Source organism: Malaya genurostris, chromosome 3 (genome assembly GCF_030247185.1).
Source record: "Malaya genurostris strain Urasoe2022 chromosome 3, Malgen_1.1, whole genome shotgun sequence".
Taxonomy (NCBI): Eukaryota; Metazoa; Arthropoda; class Insecta; order Diptera; family Culicidae; genus Malaya; species Malaya genurostris.
In genome coordinates this window covers 129,306,423-129,332,622 of record NC_080572.1, presented here as the reverse complement: position 1 = coordinate 129,332,622, position 26,200 = coordinate 129,306,423, and the positions used below count along the sequence as shown (strand labels likewise).

The 26,200-nt window shown below is 37.5% G+C and overlaps 1 protein-coding gene across 1 annotated transcript; it reads right to left on the bottom strand.

Annotated features, from left to right (window-relative positions):
• Window positions 1–8,705: 8,705 nt before the first annotated feature.
• LOC131439082 (large ribosomal subunit protein uL5) lies at window positions 8,706–25,547 on the bottom strand. Its single transcript, XM_058609669.1, has 2 exons — window positions 25,087–25,547; window positions 8,706–8,902 (listed from the first exon to the last, which is right to left on the bottom strand). The coding sequence occupies exons 1-2, from the start codon at window positions 25,463–25,465 to the stop codon at window positions 8,772–8,774; spliced, it is 510 nt and encodes a 169-aa protein (XP_058465652.1). The 5' UTR covers window positions 25,466–25,547; the 3' UTR covers window positions 8,706–8,771.
• Window positions 25,548–26,200: the final 653 nt, after the last annotated feature.

Sequence of the window (26,200 nt, the reverse complement as noted above, 5' to 3'; positions counted from 1 at the left end):
GACAAGAGTCCGGATAACATTTTTCAATCCATTGTTTTGCTTGCACGGTGTTTTTACCCATTAAAAAACAATGTTTTATCAAAACACGAAACTCGATTTTTTCCATTTTTTAAACAAACTACAAAACGACTTTACTCCAACCTCGATATCTCAGCTGTTTCTGGTCGGATCGACTTAAAATTTTGACCCGTTTCAAGCAAATGTTAGTACTCTAGAAAGACGTGGTTACTGGTTTACTACGAGCTCCATCTCTGCTTTAGTCTCGGGACTTATTGATCCATGTGTTAGAAAGAATATCGTCGTATGGTGTTTTTCAACCGACTATGTATTTTCTTAGTACGACTATACAAATGGTCAATCAATGCGTTCGCTTTTTTTAATGTCACATAAAGTTCCATTACAGCGGCAGATTTCATATTTCAACGACGAAATTGCGATATTTATTTATTTATTTAGGTATAATCAACAGACACAATATGGTCCTAATGATAATTTCTAGTAATATATAAAAAATTTCCAAGTATCCTACTGCGTGATACATTGAAGTCAAATCCTGATGAAACGCGGTTGAATGATCTCTGCAAGCCAATAATAGCATTGTTAGCACCGTAGTTAGTTCGTCGTAAAGGAAGTCGAAGAAATGCACTGTTGCGAAGAACCCGGGGTCGGACGTTGATATTAATTTCGCGGAGCAAAGCAGGGCAGTCAATCCTATCGGTCAGAACATCTGCTATCAATAAAGCACGTGCAACATCCCGACGAACTTGTAGTGTATCGAGACCGATTAATAACCCGCGACTTACGTAGCTTGGTAGTTGGTGAGGATTGTTCCACGGTAAGCGCCGTAGGGCGAAGCGAATGAATCTGCGTTGTATCGATTCGATTCTATGAGCTCCGTTTATGTAGTGAGGGTTCCAAACGACAGAACAGTACTCCAAGGATGAACGAACAAGCGAGCAAAACAGAGATTTTAAACAGTGCACGTCTGTAAAATGTTTAGCCATCCTCATTACAAATCCTAGGTTGCGAAAAGCTTTAGAAACGATATAGCTGATGTGTTGCTTGAATGTCAGTTGCTCATCGAGAAAGACACCAAGGTCTTTAACACACGTCGTTCTGACTATCGGGGATCCTTCCAGAAAGTAATCAAAATGAAATGGCTCTTTCTTCTTCGAGAACGTGATGGTCGAGCATTTGTCAGGATTCAATTTCATACGGTTTACTTTACACCACTCGGCGAAGCTCAACAACTGTCGTTGAAGAAAACCTGCATCTTCTGGGCTTCGAATGTAATAGTAGATCTTAACGTCATCGGCAAACGATAGACTGGGCCCTCTAGAGTAAAGTTGACGTCGTTGAAGTACAGTAAAAATATTAAAGGCCCGAGATGACTACCCTGCGGAATTCCGAACGAAGCGATAAACTCATTGGAAACGTGATCGCCGATTTTCACTGCTAAACGACGATCTACAAGATATGAATGCAGCCACCGAAGGATGTTAGAGCCGAATCCAAGTCTTTCCAATTTAGCAATTGTTATATTGTGATTTATTATATCAAAGGCAGCAGAGAGATCGGTGTAAATAGCGTCTGTTTGTAAGACTTTTGACATACCATCAGTCACGTAGCACATGAATGACAATAGGTTCGTGGTTGTGGAGCGCTTGGGCATAAAACCATGTTGAGTGTCAACAATATATTGCTTGCAGTGGTTGAAAATCGGTGCCAGAATAACCTTTTCAAACAGTTTAGGAACTGCACTAAGCGATGTGATGCCACGGTAATTGTTCACGTCTTTTTTGTCACCTTTCTTATACACTGGGAACATAAAAGAAGATTTCCATAGGTTGGGAAAAACTTCTTTAGAGAGTGACATCCGAAATAGTCGACAAAGGGGAGCAATTACACCAGTCGATCAATTTTTCAATATAACTGCCGGTAAGCCGTCAGGGCCAGAGGAGGTAGACGACTTCATGCAAGCGATTGCCGTCCGAATCGAATCCTCGTCAATATGAATGAGATTCAAAGAATTATTAGATTCTGGAACGTTGAGCGCGGCGAGTGTAATTTGTTGCGGGCTTAAGGTTTCGTTTGTAAAGGCACGAGAAAATTTCTCCGAAAAAAGCTGGCAGATTTCCCGCTTACACGAACCAGTAAACTCTCCAAACTTCATTATAGAAGGTAGCTCAGACTCCTTCCTTTGCTCGTTCACGTGTTTCCAAAAAGACTTCGGATTAGATTTCAATTTCCGTTGTACATTTTTCAAGTAGTTGACATGACAACGCTTGACAGTTTTCTTATATAATTGATTGATCTGGACATATTGATTACGCAGTGTGTATCCTCCATGTTTTGAATACCGTTTTAGGGCGGCTCTTTTAGTCGTTTTCAGTTGTCTCACTACGGTGGTCTGCCATGGTGGATGCAGGGAAAGCCGTTTGGATCGTTTTGGTACAAAGAAGTCAATCGCGTAGCTCATGACGTTAGAGAACGTTTGTACAGCAGCGTTGACACCATCATTGTCGAGAATTTCCTCCCAGTCAATATGTATTAGAAAGTCGGTCATTTTAGTGTAGTCAGCTTTATTAAAATTATAGCTGATGATGTCGGTCGTGTTGTAGCCATCTGGTGGAAGATTAGAGTTGAGCACAACATGAAGTGGCGGGTGATGTCGAACAGATTTGACCAAAGGAAACGGTGAGGCACTAATTATAGGTGCAACATCTGCTCTGCTCGAGAAGCATAGATCCAGCATTCGGTCGTTTTCGTTGGTAACAGGATTCGATTGGCGAAGTAAGTCCACACTATAACCGTCGAGCAAGGTCGTAATGCCAACATGGAACGTTGAAAGCGTCGGATCAGCGAAAAAGAATCCACCGGAAGTTTCTTACCATTTGATTCCGGGAAAATTGAAGTCTCCAACGATTAAAATTTCGTCGATTGGACGCGCGTGAGTTGAAAATATTTCATGAAGGGACTCTATGTGAGCATTGATTAGAGCAAGATCGGGACATCGATCAGGTGGAAGATACACTACGCAGAGGAAGAGTGTGAACTCGGCGAGCTTGACACTGATCCACAATTGCTCGACACGACTACCAGGCGTTGATTCGATCAACTGCGCTTCGAAACGTCTATGTACCGCAACGAGCACTCCGCCTCCGATAGATTTGGGACTGTTAAGAGTACTGCGATCGGTTCTTGTATTAGTGTTTAATCGGATATCTTGTATTAGTGTTTAATTTTGTAATAAGGCGCTACTTCAGCATTGGTATTGCAGGTGAGTAAATTTCATAAGAAATAATGATAAAGGAAAAAATGTTGCAAATTGTTTCAAAACATGGATAACTAAATTCGGAGCATCGTAAATGTGCATTTTATAACTATTAATCGGAAACGGAATCACCCAGAGCGGTACACTTCTTACCTGTAAGGTTGTTCGTGGTGAAATGTCCAAAGCAATTCTGTTACAGCTCGCTTGACCTGGTGCAATGATGTCTACCGCAATTTGTCATGGCATACTATACATTAGTTATTATAAACTCGTTTGCACCCACACAGTAAACACTTGGCACATGAATATCTTTAGCGGATATGCTGAAAAATTTGCTGAGTTATCCGTTAAGTTTCTGTGTAAATACTTCTATTAGTAATTTTTATGTAACGTTTTTTCTACACTTTTATAGGAACAGTATTATTCCTCAAGAAATTGTCTACAAGCGTTCAAAAACAAAGTTCTTGCGCTAACTAGTGAAGGTAAATTTATCATCATAGTAACACTCAGAAAAATAAGATGGTAGCAGCTACCATATGGGAGGTAAGTTTACCATTCGAGGTTTCACTATAGGTTTTCAGCACACAATAAAATCAGATGATGTCAACAATATGCAAGCTCACTTTTACTCGAGGGGGATGACAGTAATTCAATTCACGTTTATTTCTGAAAGATTTTGCATCTCTTCGCATTGCTTGAAATTCATGTTGTCATAATTTCTTCAATTTATACCGTTTTCGTTTATTGATCAGAGCTGACCCAGAGTCGCCCAAAAAACGTTTGATGTGTTTGTTTTAGCAACATGGGGTCGCTAGATCGGATTTCAATCGTGTAGTTTCGCTCTGAAAATTTTCTCGGGTTGCACCACGCATCCATGCGAGTTTGTTCATTTTTTCTTTTTTTCATGAGTTGTTGTTTAGGGCGCTTAGAGCATATTCAGGAGTGTTTTAGTTCTAGATGCATAATTTATGTCAGTTACAAAATTTAAACCTGGATTTTATAACAAGAAAAACTGGCAGCCTCAGCAGTGTTTTACTCGTGTTTCAAATATACAAAAAATAGAACGGCATCGTAGACCAGTTTTAAATTTGACAGAAGAACTGGTCGAATAAATAAAACTAGAACGGCTTGCTGGGGATACGTTTGTTTCAGTTTCAGTTATATTATAGACCACCCATATGAATCTCGCAGCTGCTGAATTTGCTCTTACAACGTGTTCGTTTTAATCGGAGTCAGAGTCGCCCGCGTGTAGGTTCAAAAACGAAAACGATATTAAGGAGATTGTAAAAAGTAAGCTTCCCTTTTAAGAGGTTGAAAACGAACAACTGAGCCTACCCGGTTACAATATAATATCCAACGTAGATCACGCCAGAAAGGGAACAGCAATCGCTTTGAAAGAGTACATTCGTTTCTCACACGTCGAGAAAAACATAGACGGACGATTAAGCGGAGCTGTACGAATACAAAACACTACGTTATGCAATGTGTACGCGCCTTCTGGATCCACAGCCAGAACTGAACGTGAGAGATTCTTTAACAACACCATCGCGTATTATCTACGACACAGAACTGGTCATGTGATACTAGCAGGTGATTTTAATTGCGTACTAAGACAGTGTGATAGTACAGGAAATAATAGAGCCATGCACTTCAAACTACTATCAGTCAAATGCAACTACAAGACGCATGGGTAAAACTTTACCCCGCAACTTTCCCATACAACGTTCAGTAGCACAAGGAAACCCAATCAGCAGCTTGTGTTTCGCTCTCTATATCACACTCCTCCTAAATAAACTAAAGCACGCGTGTGGAGACGACCTGATCGTCGCTTATGCAGACGATATCAGCATCATTGCAACCACAGTCCCAATGATAGAGCAGATTCTCTACGTCTTTACTCTCTTCGGTAAAGCTTCGGGAGCCAAGCTGAATTTGACGAAAACAACTTCCATCAACATCGGTCTCATAGATGGATATCCAATCAGCATACCCTGGCTACACACTGCAGAAACCTTTAAGATACTAGGAGTGATTTTTACAAATTCTATTAGGACAATGATAAAAGTAAACTGGGACAAAGCGGTAGGAAAATTCACACGTCTTTTGTGGTTACACTCGATGCGAACATTGACACTGATGCAAAAAGTTTTTCTACTCAACACGTTCGTCACGTTTCGCATTTGGTACCTTTCATATATCATTCCACCATCTAGCACTCACGTTGGAAAACTGACCTCGTCAATGGGAAATTTTCTATGGCGTGGAATTCCAGCTAGGATACCTATGACGCAATTAGCAAGAGACCGAGAGGAAGGGGGTCTGAACCTTCATCTCCCGGCTTTTAAATGTAAAGCATTGCTCATTAATCGCCATTTGATAGAAATCGACTATCTACCCTTCTACCAGTCCTTTTTGTCCTAATGCAAACCAGCGGACTGCCATTGCCTAAAATTAGTCCAACAAATCTCAATAATTCCAATGCATATCCAACAATCCTTATCTGCAAGTACTATTCACAATTTCTACAGAACAGGTACACAAGTACCAAGAGTAGAAAGAGAAAATCCTCACGCAAGCTGGCGACAGACGTGGTCCAACATTCACTCCCGAGGCTTGTCGTCTGCACAAAAGAGTGATCTGTTCCTTGTAGTCAATAGAAATACCGAACATAGGAAACTTATGTACATTTTCCATCGAGCTGACGGTGAGAACTGTATACACTGCAACAATTCGGTAGAAACGCTGATACACAAATTCTGCGAGTGCCCTCGAGTAGAAGATGCGTGGACACTTGCACAACGCAAAACATCAACACTGCTGCGTCAGTTCGGTTTTACATCTCCTCCAAGTCAGTCGATAAACAAAACCGCTTACGTTGGAAACAGAAGAAACCAAGTACAGTATTGTGTAGTGAACAATAGACCTCGAAAATGAGTGAACCAAACGAACAAAAGCTACCGCCGACACGAAAGAATACAATTGTTGTTGACTTTAGGCAGTGCAAAATTCGACCTTCGAGACCTACGAGAACTTGATGGTTTGCTTAAGGAGCAAATGCAGCTGGCCATTAAACATGTGCATTTACTTCAAGGCAATAAGACGAATAATGTTGTTCACATCCAGTTTTATAAAGAGTTGGATGCAATTCAATTCGCAAAAGACAATAACAATGTGCACTATGTGGAACACGAGAACATTGGGTACAACATTCCAGTATATATGGATGATAGTGCTATAGAAGTGCGTGTGCATGATCTTCACTCGAGCGTCACCGATTATTATATTCGCAAAACTATGTCCCAATACGGAGAGATTCTCTCTATCGAAAAAGAAAAGTGGAAGAATTTGTTCCCCGGTATTCTAAATGGCGTACGTGTATTACGCATACACTTGAAGAAGCCTATACCTTCTTATGTGATTTTCGGTCAAGATACAAGAATTCCGTGCAAATCACTTGTTACCTATGACAATCAGATGGCCACATGTCAGTATTGTCAAAAAGCTGTTCACAAGGAGACAACTACACCAAAGGACAACAGTGCTTCCGTCACACCAACCCAAAGCAATCCCAGTATACCTGTGACAGTCACCAACAACAGTGAAGCATCCACTTCAACGAAACCATCCAACGTATCCCCTATAGAACAGTGCATTAACTGCAGTGAACAACTTACCATCCAACCAACCAGCAACAGCAAACAATGTACAACAAGGCTCATCTTCAGCAACTAGCAATGAAACCAACAACAATACCATCGATGTGGCAATGGATGACGAGACGAACCACGAACGAAGTGCCCCTCAATCCTCGCAGGAGGGAAATGGAAGCTCCTCTCCCCCTAGAAAAAGGGTGACAACGAGATCCAACTCAAAAAAAAAAAAATATTTAAAAAATCGGCTCAATCGGCCACGTAAAGCTTGTACGCAAATAGGCCTGAATAAAAAATATCTTTAAAAAAACACTGCTGCGTGGATGGCGAAGACTGTCGTTCACTGATCTCATTCAACCAACTCTAAACAGAATACCGAGAAGAATCAAAACACCAATTTTAAAAATGTTCATTGCATATATAAATAACATCAATCAGAGTACAATCATTGATACAAACGTCTTGAATTATGTTCTAGAAAATGAAATGTAAATAGAAATTTTATCAATAAAACACTAACACTTCCAAAAAAAAAAAATATATATATAAAAATACTGCATACTGCAAAAGAGATCAAATCTGATTAGTAAATCGCTTCTCTTCCTTAGATCAAAGAGTAGTATTTGTTGTAGCATGGACAAAGCCTGACAAGTTTGGCACACTCAAAAAGAGGAAAATATTAATTTTATTGCTCCCATTCTGTGTATTGTTGCCTCTTCTTGTCAGACATTACCCATGGCACCATTAGTGTGCATCTTTCTCCATTGAGTAAGGATACAGACAAGCCCTGGGACCGTGACAGCATCATTCATTCTGTCTCAAGGTTATGCTAACGCTCAGGGACATATTTATATTAAATTGTAATGATAATTAAACGTATCTGATGATGTTTGCAATACCGTCAAGCCCACCAACCAGTACAGTAAAACTATTCAATTCAATTGAAACCGAATGTGAAACAATACACTGACAATCTTATATCAATTATCAGAATACACACAAATATCAATTACAGAATACACACAAATTAATAGTTTCCGCCTTCAGTTTTCATTTTCAAAACTTTACTCCATTTATAATTCTATTCATTCGAAGTTGCTCACTACCAATATCGAAGACAATGAAGCAGCTAGATTACTTGGCACATGAAACTGAGCAAGCAAAACTTCAAATGACTGGATAGGATTATTCAACTGACGATGAACTTCACTTGAAAATGGCAGCAAAAGTCATACGAATTAGTATCGATATGCTGACGGCCACCCGGGGACGCGTCCTGTGGCTCATAATCCAAAGCCTAGGGAACATCCTTAAAACCAGCTTTAATTCCATAAAAAGATGTTTGAATATTGTTTTGTTCTTTTACAAAATGATACATAGTTGGAATCAAAAGCAAAACCTTGATATTACATTCCTGTAGTGGAATTTGACCTTTTGTTTCAACAGACTTTGCGGCAAGAGAAAAGCATTATCACATTACTATGTGGATTAAAAGGGTTTTTGGTGTTGTATTGGAATTGATTTCGGCTTTTTGTGATATATAAGAAAATCCCTGGCATAATGGAGAATTTGATCAATGTCGGCATTATATATTTTGGCCTAATGTAAATCCACCTTCTATGGTTCGGCCTTTTGTGTTGCTTCCGTTCTGGGATTATCGATAGTATAGAACATTTTTCAAAATTATTTTTCCGATACACTCAACCTCAAAAGAATAAGTTTTAGCAGAATTGAGAAATACCTGTAACTTTTGGGAAAATATACTCAAAAGAATTCAACTCTTTTCTTCAAATTTTTGTTATATTAGCTTATGACAAATATAGTGACAAAAAGCATTGTTAAGCATTTCACTTCGCTTTACTGTTTAGAATTATACCGTCGTATTTCTGTTGGAACCACTTCATGGCATCTTCCTTGGTGAGACGGTGTATAAAACCAATTTTACCTGTTTTTCGTTTCCTCTGCGCAACGTTGTAACCTGTAAGAAATATAGGTCGTTAATATCCTAACTGAATAATAATTTCATAAAAGTAATGTTAATTTTCTTACTTATGATTAGGATTAACTATTAAACTATTAAAATTGAATTTGCCTTTGAAGCCCTAAATCCTAATCATAAATTCCAGAATTTAATTTTGAATATTTGTATGGTTGATTAATAGTTTATTATGTTTTGAAAGCAAACCATAAGACTTTTTATTACCAACCACTATAATATTCTTTATGCACAGGACTGAACACCATTCGAACGATACAAGAATAGTGTTTAATTATAGTGCAATAAATTCCTGAAGTATTACATATGTTATTTTCAAGAATCAGCTTTTATACACCTCTTGATGTGCTATAACAGTGTTACATAAATAGAAACGAAAATATCAAATATCATATTTGCCCGATTTTAGGCATCGATTATAAATATCCGCATGATTATGATCACTCGAAGAGTGGTAATGAAATAATAATAATTCAAAATCATTGTCACGAATATCAGCCATGCAGCGATTTTCACTGAAAATGGTCATATGCACTATGCTGGCTGATGTATTGAAAAACACTTTCAAACTAATTTTAATAATTATAATGACATCACAAAGCATGTCTCAAGCAACAGTTTCAAAAATATTAACAATATTTATTTGAATTTTATACAGAGAAGTGACCTCCGCCTTCGATAAAATTAACCATGACATCACAATAACAAAACTGGATCGACCTGGTTTAGGTACAACAAACGTCTTTCGATGGATACAATTACATAAAAGAAATCGTCATTTTGTGGTTGAAATTGACGATTGTGTTTCGGGAGAATTTTTTGCAACATCTGGAATTCCGCAGGGGAGCCATTTCAGTCCTTTGTTCTTCTTGCTGTACTTTAACGACGGTTATTTTTTTCTGCAAGGACCGCGGATATCTTTTGCAATTTTTTGTTATTTGCAGTTCAGAGGAGTGCCTTTAAAATTCGTATACTATGGGATTCATGATAAATGAGGTAGAAACAGGTGGGGCAAACACAACTCTTTTGTGTAAGTGGAATTAACTTTGATTCAGCAAACCAAATAAAACTGAAAACCACGTGCTTGCTCTCGTCACACCGTTCAAATTAGTTGGCATTAAATCAAAGCATGTTTATTTTACTTGTAGGTCGTCATACCGAACTATTTACAACGTTTTGGTTACCAACGCAAGCAAGCCTTGTGGTCTGCATCACCTGTTTATATCACATTGATTCATGATTGGTACATCATGTGTATCAAGGACCTTGGCGAACAGTTAACATTCAAGCAACACCAACCACATTGTGGCTAAAGCTTCTCGCTGTCTTGGATTCGTGATGAGAATGCTAAGCATTGTACGGATGTTTACTCCTTGGAATCCCTATACTGTTTACTCGTTCGCTCTACTCTGGAATATTAATCAGTTGCTTGAAACCAGTGCTGGAAACTGCTGACATTTTTTTAATGTCGTGTGCTGGGAACTTTCATGTTGCCTACTATTCGGGCAGTCACACATGAATGTCGCGCGAACCATACAGATAAAGGTCGCATGTGACAGTCATGAGTAAGCGCTTCATGAATGTAGTGGCGACAGTCTTGCTCGTGTTGAGCGATGAATGTAACGAAAGAATGATAGTCATCAATAGAATCGGCTACATTTTGTTTTCGGTGCGAATTTCATTTCTGGCAATAAACTTTCATTAAGAAATTCAAAACGGCGTCATTAGTGACGGTTTTCATATCCATACCGTTCCATGAAATGGTTGAATTTCAAATTGCTGCTGAGGAGGGGATCAAATATCGTAGCTTTTACTTTTTGTCAAGATGCGTAGGGTTGTCAACGAATGCAAAAGGGAATTTTTGAAAAAATAATAATTGAATAATAAAATGAAAGGTTTGATTAGTGGATGTAAGAAAACAATGTTAGAAGCCGTTTCAAAATCCAAGATGGCGGCTTCCGGCATATCTATGTTCGTTACAAACCATCACAATATGAGTATTTTTCGAACGTATTTGATGAGTGGATGTCAGAAAACGATGTTGGAAGCCGTTTCTAAATCCAATATAGCGACTTGCGGCATATTGATATTCGTTACAAACCATCACAATATGAGTATTTTTCGAACGGATTTGATGAGTGGATGTTAGAAAAATACGTTAGAAGCCGTTTCTAAATCCAAGATGGCGCTTTCCGGCGTATTGATATTTATTACAAACCATCACAATATGAGTATTTTTCGAACGGATTTGATGAGTGGATGTCTAAAAACCTATTTTAATCCACCTAGTGGTGTAATGATGTCTTTCCCATATTACTCATTACATCATAAATATAACCGTGAAATGTTTATTAAATAGAAATAGGATAATTTGTTCGGATCTAATCTCACAAACTCTATAAAACCTGTTTACCCTGTAGTTCCGGAACCGAAAGTAGTATCCACAACAAATTAAGGAATTCCGTATGAAACTGTAAGACTTTTCTTTTGAACCTATAAGTTTGTGAAAATCGATTTGGCCATCTCCAAGAAAAGTAAGTGAGATCCTTTTTGTAGTTTTTGATCACTATTTCCAATTCTTCCGAAACCGGATTCAGATAAACGGAATAGCCGAAGTTGGTTCGTTTACTACCAACAAATATGACCTACTAATTGGAACAGTTTTGAACGTAGTTAAACCTATACTTACTATCTCATGCTCTATTTCGATTAAAGTAGCGCTTCGCCGTGGTCAGGTCAAAGCGAGACAACTCACTGCTTTCTCTTGCTTTGTCGCCGAAATTTCACCCTAAATTGCAAATTTCTCCAATACTAACCCGATTCACGAAAAATCAAAAACATACGATTATAGGTAAATGATTTTACTATGCATTTGGCGAAAAATATCTGTTAGAATGCTTTTTTTCGCGAGATTTCGTGCTAGTTTTGTTAAACATTTTGTTTTCTTTTTTCCTTTTCTCGCTATAAACAACTCGCATATGTAGGGATGTGCTACGTTTTCAACAAAGCGTCAAAGCTAGTAGCGATGAAAATCATTACTGATTTCTGGTTCTACTGAAACATGAATAGAAATTATTTTACAAAGTAGTAACACTTACTTACATTTTCTACTCATCTATATTCAACGTTTACGCAGAGAGAACGGACAACGAAAACAAAAGAAATGTTGTTAGCGTCTACCGCATGTGGCATTTTGCACACCCCAATGCATGGGTTGACATTGTGTGCGTGCGAAAGAATAAGGAAAAACTCATTTATTTTTATAACTCGCACGAAATCTTTCGATAAAAACGTTTATCAGGCACAATTTATACACGACTCCATAGAAAAATTAATTATCTAGAATCGTATGTTCTGGGAATTTCCGTTTTCTTCCCCGTTTTCTCACAATTTTGGGTAAAGTGCGTGAAACCCCGGAATAGGCAGTGAACTCCCGTGACCACGGCGAAGCGCTACCTTAAACCAATTAAACGAAATCTAACAAACGAAACAAACCTGCGTTTCTGTTACTTCTGCATATGTAAGTCAAGCTAAACAGCATAAAACATGTAATAGGATTATTTTTATTATTATTCTTATTATTATGATTAGCGGCCCTTACACGATCATTAAAAGTGTCATTACTAAAAAGTAATGGCACTTTTAATGATCGTGTAATGTCTACGAGTTCAGTAATGACACGAGTAATGATGGAATTCCGGATTTTCCATCATTACCAACATTATTTCTTCTTCTTATTTTTTTGTAGAAGTGCTGAATATCTTTAGAACTATACACGAAAAAATGACAAAGTGTAGATTTAAATTGTTAATATTTCATTAACCTTAACGTTTCAATGGCAAATCAAATTTATTTTCAGTTGAATCAAAATAAAATTATTGCTATTGCTATTGCTGGAGTAGTTACAAATACTCATCATTAATAATGAACGTGTAATGCTAAAAAGTAATGATGAACAGTAATGCAGTAATGACGAACGTTTGAGCAGAAGTGTCATTACTTAGTAATGACACTTTTAATGATCGTGTAAGGGCCGCTATTGACATCACTACACAACGTGTACGAAATAGAACAAAGCACGCCTTGCTCGTTTTGTTTTCTTCTTCTTTCGGTGTTGTACATATTGTCACTCTATATGGCTATTTGATAACTTTGACACTCATCGCCCTGTAACTGCGGACCCGGGAGTCGGATCCGGATGAAATTTCATAGTAGCTTTAAAGACAGTAAAGACAGACTTTAATTCAAATCAAGATTTGTGAAAATCGGTTCAAGCATCGCAGAGAAATCGAAGTGAATTTAGCTTTAGGAGTTTTTCTTCTCCACTTTCGGTGCTCTCGAAACAGGAAAAGAGGGGACCAGTAGTGCCGAATTAAGTTTTCATGCCCACAAACTAACAAGCTCTGCAAACTAGAAGAATTTATCAGACAGTTTTATGGAATTTGTACCTGTTTTTAACCATCGTTCGTGGAAAAATACTAATAAAATTGGCAATTTTCCACTTATCACGCTTTAGTTCCGGAACCGGAAGTCGGATCCTGATAAAAGGTTCCACAAATTTTTAGGATATTATAAGACCCTTCATTTGAAACTTAGTTTGCAAAAATCGGTTGAGTTGTTCCAGAGATAATTGAGTGTAAACTTTTTCTCAAATTTTCACATATTACCATATAACTCCGGAACCGGAAGTCGGAAAATCGGTTCAGCCATCTCTGAAAAAAGTGAGTGCATATTTTTTTTTTAACTTTTTTGGTACATATCGGATCGGAATGAAATTCAATAGCAGACTATGGGACTATGAGACCTTTCATTTGAATCTTTGTTCGTGAAAACCGGTTTAGCCATCTCTGAGAAAAGTGAGTGCATATTTTTGTTACACACACACACACACACACACACACACACACACACACACACACACACACACACACACACACACACACACACACACACACACACACACACACACACACACACACACACACACACACACACACACACACACACACACACACACACACACAGACAGACAGTTGCTCAGTTCGCCGTCGGCCCTCCGTGCTTCGGTTAAAAAGTTGATTTTCACAGTGATATCCTTTCTGTATGAGAAAGGCAAAAAATTTTGGAAGCCGTTATATATATACGGATTCGATGAGTAGAAATTGAAAATGATGCTTAAAGTCGTAATAACATTGTAATAAAATTTGGACTACAACGGAATTAAGAGATCGAAAATCATTAGATTGTGCGCATAGGGGTTTACACCAACGAATATTCACAACTTTCGAAAATAAAAATTAAACATGAATTGAATGGAAAAGAACGTCAATATTGATCTATGATTAAGATATGGCTCCTTTGCATTTCTGCTGGCTGCCAGTATTTTGGCACAAGCACACCAGCATAATGAAAAAGCTTGCCAACTCGATTTGTTTACTTTTGTAAGATTTACTGACATATCATGTCAAGTGTATGTCAATTGTATGCAGTCAGGGCTTGCAAATATTAACAAAAGAGTTTCAGCCTCTGTGTTATTCACACACATTTGAATGTTAGGTAGAATTCACAGCGCAACCCAAGCAAAAATAGCTGCTTCGTACGTTCATTAGTTCATGCAGTAGTTCATGGATTCGAGTAGTTCACAAAAGCATGCTCAGTGTTTATGTCACACAGTCAGCATCATTTTTCCAAACTAGTGCTTGACATTTGCGTTGCCTATTTGTATGAGCACAGTGATGTTAATCTAAAAAAAGTCGGTTTTTCCAGTAATTCTAATACCTTTCTACAGAGAATGGAAAAAACCCTTCTTAGTCCACTTAGTGGAATTTTCATAGATCTTGAAAAATCACCATGCCAAAAGTCTTAGAATCGACGTTTCATGTAATTTTAAGATTTTTGGCATAAAAATCGATTTCGGAAATCTCATGTACTCCCCCCTATGGTGCTTTTTCAAGATCGAAAATTTTCAAACTTTAACCGCTGGCCAGCACCCCTTTCCCATGTCCGATTTAGCTCAAATTTTGCATGAGAACTTTTTTCGAGGTGCTTAAACATTTGAATAGTAGCGCTTTACGAAATTAGAGGTGCCCAAAATATGGGCTGAATTAAGTACGATTCAGACTATCCGGCTTCTTCCGTCACCGTCACCGGAACGTCAACGTCCGTCACCGTCATTCTGATTCACACTATCCGATTTCCTATCCGTGTCCGTCATGTCATTTTCTTACACGCAGAATTTGAAGAACTTAGTTTCGCACAATTTTATTCCACTAATACAAAATCTGGGAGCTTTTGAAGCCAATCGATCTGTGGTTTTCCTATCTTTTAATCGAATAAATTACTTTCAAAATTTACTAGAAAGAGGAAAAAAACAAAACAATCAGTTCCACTCAACAACGTAACGTACTTTGCAAATCTACTGATAAGTTTAATTACTTATATGTGGTATATTTCGTTTAAGAGTGGGATCTTGACACCGAATACATACATAACAAACGTCAGATCAATATCGTAATCATATGAATCGTGCATGTGTGCGATAATCACAGTCCGTCAAATATTTTTTCGGAGAAATGTTGACGGAGCTTGCCGTTGACGGACGTTGACGTTCCGGATCTCTGCTGGATCGTGTGAATGCGCAAAGGGAAAACTCATTTGACTAATTTTGACGGAGGCTGACGTTCCGGTGACGGTGACGGAAGAAGCCGGATCGTCTGAATCGTACATTAGAATGACGGTGACGGACGTTGACGTTCCGGTGACGGTGACGGAAGAAGCCGGACGGTCTGAATCGTACTTTATTGTTGCCACCGGGCTGGTTTTTTCTTTCATTTGCCCTTTCAGTCATTTGCAGTGAAAATCTCATAGTATGCAATATCGATATTCAACCAAAGCTGTGAGAATTGAAAACGACAGAAAAAGGTTTCACAATAAGTTTTAACTGTTGGTGCTTGAATTTGTAGTAGTTTTGGTTTCCAAAGTTCTGGGATGTAATTACTTCGATTTGTCATATTTTAGTCACTTTTTATAGCCAAGCGTCACATATTTTCACAACATCGATGAAAGAATGAGAATTGAAATTCTGCTGTTGCTACCTGAAGACGTTAGTTTGATTTCGTCTTGTCACAGAGGAAAGAGTGACGTTGGCAATTATGCTCTCTCATTTTTTCGATGAGAAACGAAAATTCTTCGTCTCTCTTCGTTTGTTCTGGTGCCGGTCATTTACGAATGAGACAGTAAAACATTCAAAATGAGACTGCTGGAATGGTTTCTTTTCATTGAGAATGCGTGACAATTTTAAGCTCTGGCTGTCATCAACTTTTTCCCCATAAAGTACCGAAACTTTTTCCTCAAAAAGTACTAATGCCCCGGAAAAAACCCTTCTTAATCCACCTAGTGGTGTGATAATGCCTTTCTCTTGCCATTTAAATAGTATCAATGAAAAATTTGTAAAACGGCCATTGGTATTGTGAACTTAGCTAATAACATGATAGTAGCTTTCAAACGATTCTTCGATCTCCTAGTAATTTTGCAACTTAAAAAAAAACCACTGGAATTTGCCGGTTACGTTATATCTACCTTGATCAAAAAGTTCCCGAAATTAATTCAGAAAATCAAAAATACAAGATTATTCAAAATACTCCTCATCGACTGCCACACACTCTTGATTCAATCCTTGAAACATTTTTTATATTCAGTTTTCAGTATGGCCATCAGAGCCATTTTTCCATAATCTCATATCATATCGGGTGCTGAAACGCGTTCCACGGAGCGGTTTCTTGAGTCGACCGAATAGGAAAATGTCATTTCTGTATAAAATGTTCATTACGACTTAAGTAGCAAAAGAAAATAAACCGAGTTTTTTTATTGCATTTTGTTAGAATTGTTCTAATACAGTCGAACACCGTTTCTCAGTTCACTATAGATTCTCTAAAAAATCTATCAACACATCAACGAAAAATGATCATCAATGCTACTTACGTCAATTGGCAATGCTTTGACCAATGAACAAAGGTATAAACACAAGTGTAGGCGCAAACTTACGACAAAAGTTTTCCAGGAAAAAGCAGCCAAATGAGACTAACTGTAGAGTTGGAAATATTTAATGGGTTCGAGTCAGTGCGGTAAAATTTCATTTTCAATCGAATAATATAAGATGAAAATGAAATTTATGGCCGCTGACCGTCAGCGTATCCCTACTAATTCATTTGACTTTTGCTGCCATTTTCAAGTGAAGCTCCCAAAATTCATCGTCAGTTGAATACTCGTACCTAGTCATTTGAAATTTTGCTTGCTCAGTTTCAAGTGCCAAGTAGTATAGCTGCTTCAGTGTCTTCACTCTTGGTAGTAAGCAGATTCGAACGAATAGAATTATAAATGGAGTAAAGTATTAAAAATGAAAACTGAAGGAGGAAACAATTAATTTATGTGTATTCTGTGAATGACATTTCAGCTATCTGATTAGTCTTTCATCTTTTATCTTGAACCAATTCGAATGTTTACATGAACCTCATTTGAAGGCCGCTCTCACACTATTGAAAGAGATATTTTGTTACTTCAAGAGATCAACTGACGGTGGTTAAACTGAGCCTTGATTGAAGAGAAACGAGTGATGAACTGAATGCTGCCCGTTCGAGCCGTCAGCAAACATTGTGTGTGTGTCAGAGGGTGAAGTTTACTGCAGTGGAGAAATCGTCAAATTGTTCCACATTCAGTTTCAATTGAATTGAATGAAGTTTTACTGCACTGGTTCGAGTTGCAATTTAGCTTGTTGAAAAAAGCTGATTAATTTAAAAAGAAACTGATTTGTTTTCAATTGTAGAAACCGTAATGAATTATTTGTCACATGAAAGCGAAAATTCTCAAAACACACTTGAAACGAATCGACTGTAAAATTTTGCCACTTGATATGCAAAACTAGCTATCATTAATGTATTCAAGCAAACCTAGCTTTCACATAAGTTCACTGCGACTTTCGCAATACGACTTAACAAACAAAAGCAAAACGACTTATGTGTCAAGTCTACCATAAAAAAACTACCTATCACACTGTCCAATGTACACGATCAAATCACTGATCACTGTGCGACGTCAGTGATGCCAAGTAGAGATGGTCGGGTATAGAAATTCTTATACCCGAACCCGACCCGTACCCGAGTGATCAGCAAAAAAAATTACCCGTACCCGACCCGTACCCGATTGAAAATTTAAAAAATTACCCGTACCCGACCCGTACCCGATCAATAATAAATAAAAATTACCCGTACCCGACCCGTACCCGGAAAAAAATAAAAAATTTTACCCGTACCCGACCCGTACCCGATTAAAAATTACCTGTACCCGTACCCGACCCGAATGAGTAGTAAAAATTTTACCAAAATTCAGTATGGAAAAAATAAAGTGTTTTAGATATCGAGCCGTATCAGGCTCTAGTTGGTAAGAAAAATACATTAAAATGCTTGTTTATTTTTAAACATATAAATACACTGTGAAGCATGAATAATGTAATGTAACTTTTTTTTAAACAGGCATAAAAAAACAAACGGTTCATCCGAATTCAAAATTTATTTTTTCATATTAAATTACAATCCTTCCGGGTAATTGTGGAATATAATTTCATTCAAATGGCTGCCTCGGTCCAGCTTTTTAATACATTTTCGATTGTATGCAGCTTTATTTCAGCTATGGCTGCACGAATGTTGTCCTTCAAGGCTTGATTTGTCTCTGGCTTGTCCACATAACACTTATCTTTGACAGCCGCTCAAAGATAATAGTCTAACGGTGTCAAATCACAGCTCCGAGGCGACCAAACGACATCCGAATTTCGACTGATAATTCGATCTTCGAAGACTGTGCACAGATGATCGATCGTAGCGTTGGCTGTGTGGCACGGGGCGCCGTCTTGTTGGAATCAAAAGGTGTCCAAGTCTTCCTCTTCAAGTAACGGCAAGAACCAATCGCTAATGATGACGCGGTACCGCTCGTCATTGACCGTGGCGGCGGCTCCTGCCTCATTTTCTAAGAAAAAAGGCCCAATGATGCCGCCGGACAAAAATCCGCACCAAACCGTCACTCTCTGAGATCGGCTTCTTAATGATGACGTGCGGGTTTTCCGTCACCAGATGCGAAAATTTTGCTTATTAACATACCCGCCGAGATGAAAATGTGCCTCATCCGAGAAGATGATTTTTTGCACATATTCCGCAACATTACCATAATTTTGGAAGTAAGACTGCACTATTTTCACGCGGTCCTCAAGCGTACACACAACCATTTTCGTTCAGCGGAAGGATACAACTAAGTTTCTGTCAAATCAGAAGTGACATTTAGGTTACCAATGTCGAAATAACCGCTAGTTCAAAAATAAATGTTAGATGGCGGACCCTGTAGATTTCCAATGTCTTTGGTACTTTATTTTCATTTACAAATATCAACAAAAGCGAGTAATATCTACTCAAATTTTTCGAGAAGCATATTTACCCAATATGTCGTAATACCCGTTGTACTCAATTTTGGGTAGGTATGGTTTTTACGAAACAGTGCGACTTTTGATCCAATTCTTTAGAACTATAAGTAAGCGTGCTCATTATCTTGACACACAAATAAAAATTCACACGGAAAAATCACGTAAAATAGTTCCAAATGTCAAATTGAATATAATACGTGATGAAAATGAATGTTATGCGAACATCCCCTAAAATAAATAGTGTGTTATCAGTTCGTTTACGTGAATTGACCAAAGAATCAAACAACGTACGTGTATTCCCGGTGTGAAAAATTCAATTTTGAACATGGTGAACAGTGAGTCCTTCAAGTGTAAGTAGTTTGAACATTCGAAGGAAATTTTTTTGGCTACAATTTTTTACTACAAAGCAAAATGAATTATGATTTTGATTTAAATTAATCTGTCAACTATGCCCGTTTTATAAGCCTCACAAACCCACACCCACGATGTTATCGGTAGCTGGTGGTTTTTACAGCCATTGAACCGGTGGAACCTCAACGAATGAACACGGTGAAAATTTGAGTATTTCACGAGAAAAGATTTTCGCCCTTACTTTTGCGACTCCACGTTGTCACGCATCGAGATTTTCACTTGTAGTCCAGTGAAAAGAAACGAAAATTAACTAGCAATATAGCCCAACTTGCTGTGCCATCAATCGGTGACATTTAAAGTGAGGTGACACCACCCAGAAGTGCAGAATAATAAGAACTTCTATGGTAAGAATCCCAATGATTTTCAGGAAAATTTTGAAAATCAATATTTAAAATAAAAGTTTTCTGGTATCTGAATGTGATATGAGTCAGTCACGTACCCAGAGGGGGGGGGGGGGCCCGAGGGGCCCTGGCCCCTCCCGAAATCAAAAACATATAATTATTAAGAATGTCTCAGACATGTGTTACAGAAATAACAAGACAGTAAAGGTAATGAAATGTAATACAATATCAGTTCCAGTGGAATAGTTAAAAGTGTAAGTATGTTAAAAACAGCCGTAAAAGGTACACCGAGAATTAGGTACATGAGCAATCTTCAGTAACATTATTTTTTAATCTTTGGGCCCCTCCCGAAATGAAATCCTGGATACGGGCCTGATATGAGTACTACACTACATTTTATATACTGCCCATACTTGCATATCAGTCCCATATGGGAAATCGGCATGTTAAGAAAAAGACGATCAAAAGTTTATTTCCGAATTTTTTTTATTTATTGTGCACCCTATTGCTGGTCCCGGGTTGGCGGTTCAATGCATAGGACGCTGGTCTTACAAGCCAGCTGTCGTATGTTCGAGCCCCGACCTGGAAGGATTCTTAGTGTCATTCATAGTACTAGCCATGCAATGATTCTGTACGCTAAGAATCGGCTGCGAAGTCTGTTGAAACAGAAAGGCCAAATTCCACGAAAGGAATGTAATGCCAAGACTTTGCTTTGCTCCCTAATGCTAAATCTTGGTATTATTACATGAAATATCGGTAATACACCTTTGGTGTTCCAATATTGCAACAAATGAAATTATTGAAATTTTGCACTGAATGGGACTGATATGCGGGTACTTTAGCATATGGGACACAGAAATGAGTTGATATTTTTTTATATTTTACTGAACAAACTCTCAACTCATTGCAATTTCTGAGAGTATATTGAGGAAAGACTCCATTCCTCAAGCTAACTCAAAATTGGCGAAAATCGATATGAGACTGATATGCGAGTATGGGCAGTATATAAATCAAATAATTTTTACTGGATTGTGCATTAAACAGCTTTAAAATGGCAGTCCATTAAAACCTACGTGAAAAGTAGATTCCGACCGCAACATCATAGAGCTAAGGCAGTGTGTCTTAATAAATATGTTATAAACAAAGTAGGGCGGGAAATATTCACATAACTTTTCATGAAGCAAAAAATGAATTTTTCTGGAAAAAGATGCCAGTTGACAGGTCTGGTCCTAGGCGCGAATGTCAAAACCCCTTGAATCAAATTGATTATTTTTCGGAAGAACTGTTTTGCAATGAAAAAATCTCGTCAACGTGTAAACATATTTATGTGAAGTACAAATGGTCGGGTAATCGATCCGAAAAAAAAATTTACCCGTACCCGACCCGTACCCGAGTGAGCGGTAAATTTTTTTACCCGTACCCGACCCGTACCCGAGTGAGCAGTAAAATTTTTTACCCGTACCCGACCCGTACCCGATTGAAAATAAAAAATTTTACCCGTACCCGACCAAAAACCCGTCGGGTACGGGTACGGGTCGGGTTTCGGGTAAAATACCCGATACCCGACCATCTCTAATGCCAAGGTGGCAGAAATCCAAAAAATAAATTTATTTTTTTCTTGCATTGTGTTGATTTTTTTTTTGAATTTTCAGATAAGTAAAGGATTACAGTTTAAAGTGTAAAAAATTTTTGAATAAGAAATTATCTCTCCATATCCCCTCAAAGATAGGGTATTGTAAACTTTCTATTCATCTTTACATACAAAATATATGATGATGTTTTGCGATTAGAGTTCTATATAGGTAGGAAAGGGCTGTCACTGTTCAATAGTATTTGATTTTATAGCTTTTTTCACTACTTTTCAAAAACCACTATGCGATACTGCACATCTCTGCACCTTAAGGTTATTTTTAATTGTTTGCGGGATCGACATTAAAAATCACAAAGACAAGGGCTATACTTTTGTAAATGAAGTTAGTGCGAGTAAAATTTAAATAAATGGCAATGATATAAAAACAGAATATTAATAACATATATAACATAAAACACCTATATTAAGGTCGTTATATGAATCTATTTATACACCCAAACCTCCTTTTACGAACCTTATATATGTATGTATGTATGCTTACACACTCACTCGTCTGTATAGATGTGTATATATTTATACATATAAATGATCGCTTTTACTTTACCAATATTTATATGTATTAAGAAATACAAATATTTGCACACATGTGTACGTATATTATTACATATATACATATATAAGTTACGTAAATGGAGGTTTGGGTGTAATATATCAGGCGTTGGAATAAATTAGTAGCGGTTTTTATGCTAAGTTTCATGATTTTTGGTGAGAGTATCATTGCAGTACCGTTTTTCAAAGTATCGTCCATCGTTATGTACCACTTTCTGTCATCTTTCTGGTAAGACTCGGATACCACGATTGAAAAATTTGTTTTCCTCAGATTCGACGAATGATGGATCATGGATTGGAGCAAATGGCAGCCGTAGGGAACAATGTCTGATAAAAAATGGCACCTGGGGCAGAACTTTTCATTGCAGCAATTACAAAAAAAAAGCTTTTACAACTTTCGAAACATGGAGTCTTGCATTGTCATGAAGCAAAAATACTATGCCATGAAGATCGTCATGTTGCGTACGCTTTTCATGAAATGCTCTGTCCAAACGCAGCAAGTGTAATATGTATATGGAAACAGTGATGGTGTCACCTAATTTGAGTAGCTCATAATAAATAGCGCCCAGTTGATCCCACCACATGCACTTTTTCTGTTGTCCGGAACTTTCTTGTAGTCCATATAAAAAATCCCAAATTTGAACCACGAAAACCACTTTATGCATGCTCAGCGTCATTTTTCATTTTACATAGTTCAATAAGATACCTTAACATAATAAAAATTACCAATTGTTAGTAAACCGGCAGTATTAAGGTAGCGCTTCGCCGTGGTCACGGGAGTTCGCTGCCTATCCCGGGGTTTCACGCACTTTACCCAAAATTGTGAGAAAACGGGGAAGAAAACGGAAATTCCAAGAACATACGATTCAAGATAATTAATTTTTCTATCGATTCGCATATAAATTGTGCCTGATAAACATTTTTATCGAAAGATTTCGTGCGAGTTATAAAAATAAATGAGTTTTTCCTTATTCTTTCGCACGCACACAATGTCAACGCATGCATTGGGGTGTGCAAAATGCTACATGCGGTAGACGCTAACAACATTTCTTTTGTTTTCGTTGTCCGTTCTCTCTGCGTAAACGTTGAATATAGATGAGTAGAAAATGTAAGTAAGTGTTACTACTTTGTAAAATAATTTCTATTCATGTTTCAGTAGAACCAGAAATCAGTAATGATTTTCATCGCTACTAGCTTTGACGCTTTGTTGAAAACGTAGCACATCCCTACATATGCGAGTTGTTTATAGCGAGAAAAGGAAAAAAGAAAACCAAATTTTAGCAAAACTCGCACGAAATCTCGCGAAAGAAAAGCTTTCTAACTGATATTTTTCGCCAAATGCATAGTAAAATCATTTACCTACAATCGTATGTTTTTGATTTTTCGTGAATCGGGTTAGTATTTTAGAAATTTGCAATTTAGGGTGAAATTTCGGCGACAAAGCAAGAGGAAGCAGTGAGTTGTCTTGCTTCGACCTGACCACGGCGAAGCGCTACCTTAAACCAAATTTTATTTTGCAATTGTGTTTGTGTTCTTTCATAAAGTCGAAAAACTTAAACAATGCAAAATGCAGATCATTTTCCAAAAATTAATATTTTTGTGAAAAATTGTTTTGATTGTTACTCTCCCATCTTTATTCATAGTGCAATAAACTTCATCAGTTGTAAGTTACAACATATCAGAAAATAAGAATATTAAGTGAAGCCCTTCTGGAGAAAATTGATGTTTTCAAGATATAAGGAAAAAGTTGTTTTTCTCAGTGTATACATTCTCCATTAATCAATATTTGAAACATTAGTGGAAGCTCCTAATCAATCACGAAATAAATAAAAATACACAAGTTAATTTATAGAAAAAATCTTCATTTTCCGGTCCGTAGCGAACGGTGCATCATGTCACTTTTAGGTGGATCGAATATTTTTTCATACATTATCAACATGGAAATATATTCAGACTTCAAATTATTAATAAAAATTATCCGGCTGACGTTTATCGACGTATTTATGGTGGTTGTCAACTTTTGTATGTAGAGGCATCACTGTCATTTTTGCCTAAAGGTAATTTTTGTGGCTAAAAGTCGTGAATTAGTCACTGATACGTTGCGCGCATCGAAATTGGAAAAAATACTGAAGAGATGAAGTTGTTTCAACTACTCATTTTTAAATAAGTTTTAAAATTATGTTATTATTTTTCAACATCACTTTTCTCGATTAAGCCAAAATGTTACATTAGTCGCTAAGAAAAATTTTATACAGATTTCTTTGAAATCACAAAATCGATCGTCCCAAGACAAAAGGGTCAACACCAGTTTCTCTTTCACAATTTGACGTCAACATTTCATAACGTCACATAAACCAATGAGAGTGTCTCTTTATTTGCTCTTTTGTTAATATATCCTTAATTTTCACGTGTACTTACAAAACGTTCGGGTAGAATGAAAGACAATATTCCGATGTTTCAAACAGTACAAAACATGTAACGAACGTTTGTATAACGAAGATATAGTCGAAAGAGAAAGTAAACAAAGAGAAACTTTTATTTTTTTTGGGCCTTTTGAAATGTTGACGTCGAATTTGCCAGATTGATTTTATATTTGACGAATAACTTTTTGACTTGAGTTATCAAGAATTAGCCTGAACATAAAAGCAATATAGTTACATATGAAAGTGAGAGTAAAAATACTCATCCTGGAAATTGATACGATTCACATTCCTAATTGAATATTGAATTTAACAATTCTTCTTCTTACCTGGACGACCAAGAACGACATAAAAATCCAGACCATAAATGCCGATGGATGGATCGTATTTGATGCCTAAATCGATGTGCTCCTGGATACCGAACCCAAAGTTACCAGTTTGTGAAAAATTATCTCGTCTCAACTCATATTCTCGTACTTTCAAGCCACGTTCAAGAATTTCCTCAGCCTTGGCACCTCTGACGGTGCAATGAACAGCAATTTTTTCGTTACGACGAATTCCAAACGAACGAACTGTATAACGAGCTTTTGAATACACAGGCGTTTGACCGGTCAACTGTTCTAGAACCTTTGCAGCACGAGTTAACCTGTCGCCCGATTCGCCGACACATATGTTAAGACACAATTTGCGGATCCGTAAATCGCGCATTTTGTTCTTGGATTTATCTTTATTCGCCGTTTTGGTGGCCTATAATACGAGAATGTTATTCGCATGAAAACAAATTCTAGTATACAATTGTTCCAGTGATGTTGGACATCTGAGCAGCTTACCATTTCTGAAAATGAAAAACAAGTTACTTATTTCTCTTAAACAATATAATAATGCTCGTCAAAATCAAAATAATACTTATAAGTTTTGTTCCTAGTTTGAGAGAATAATTATGCATAGAAGCTCCGAAAATGTCAACTTACTAGGGAAATTCTATGAGGAACGATAAAAATGTGTTCATTAAACAACACAAGTTACCGGAAAAGAAACAGTTTTGCTTATGACATATTCTATTTCCTTTATACTGTCATATAATGAAGCGTCGCTGCAGAAATCCACCGTGCGCATTCGACATGCATTGCCTAATCGATTTCGCAATGCAGTCTATAGACTAACTAACAGCGATGTCAGATCTACGGAAATCTCAGTATATTTACGGATTCGAACATTTTCTACGGACCTACGGATCCGTAGACAAAATCTACGGAAATTGTATTTTTGCTACGGGAATTAAAATTTATCAACGGTGAACTACGGGAACTAGTTTTGTCTGGCGAGCAAAAAAAAAAAGCTGTTCACCGCGAGAGCTTCCGAGATACATGCCTATCTACGGAAATGACACTACTACTATCTGGCATCGCTGCTAACTAACGCTTTAGCGTTGTTAGGCAACGA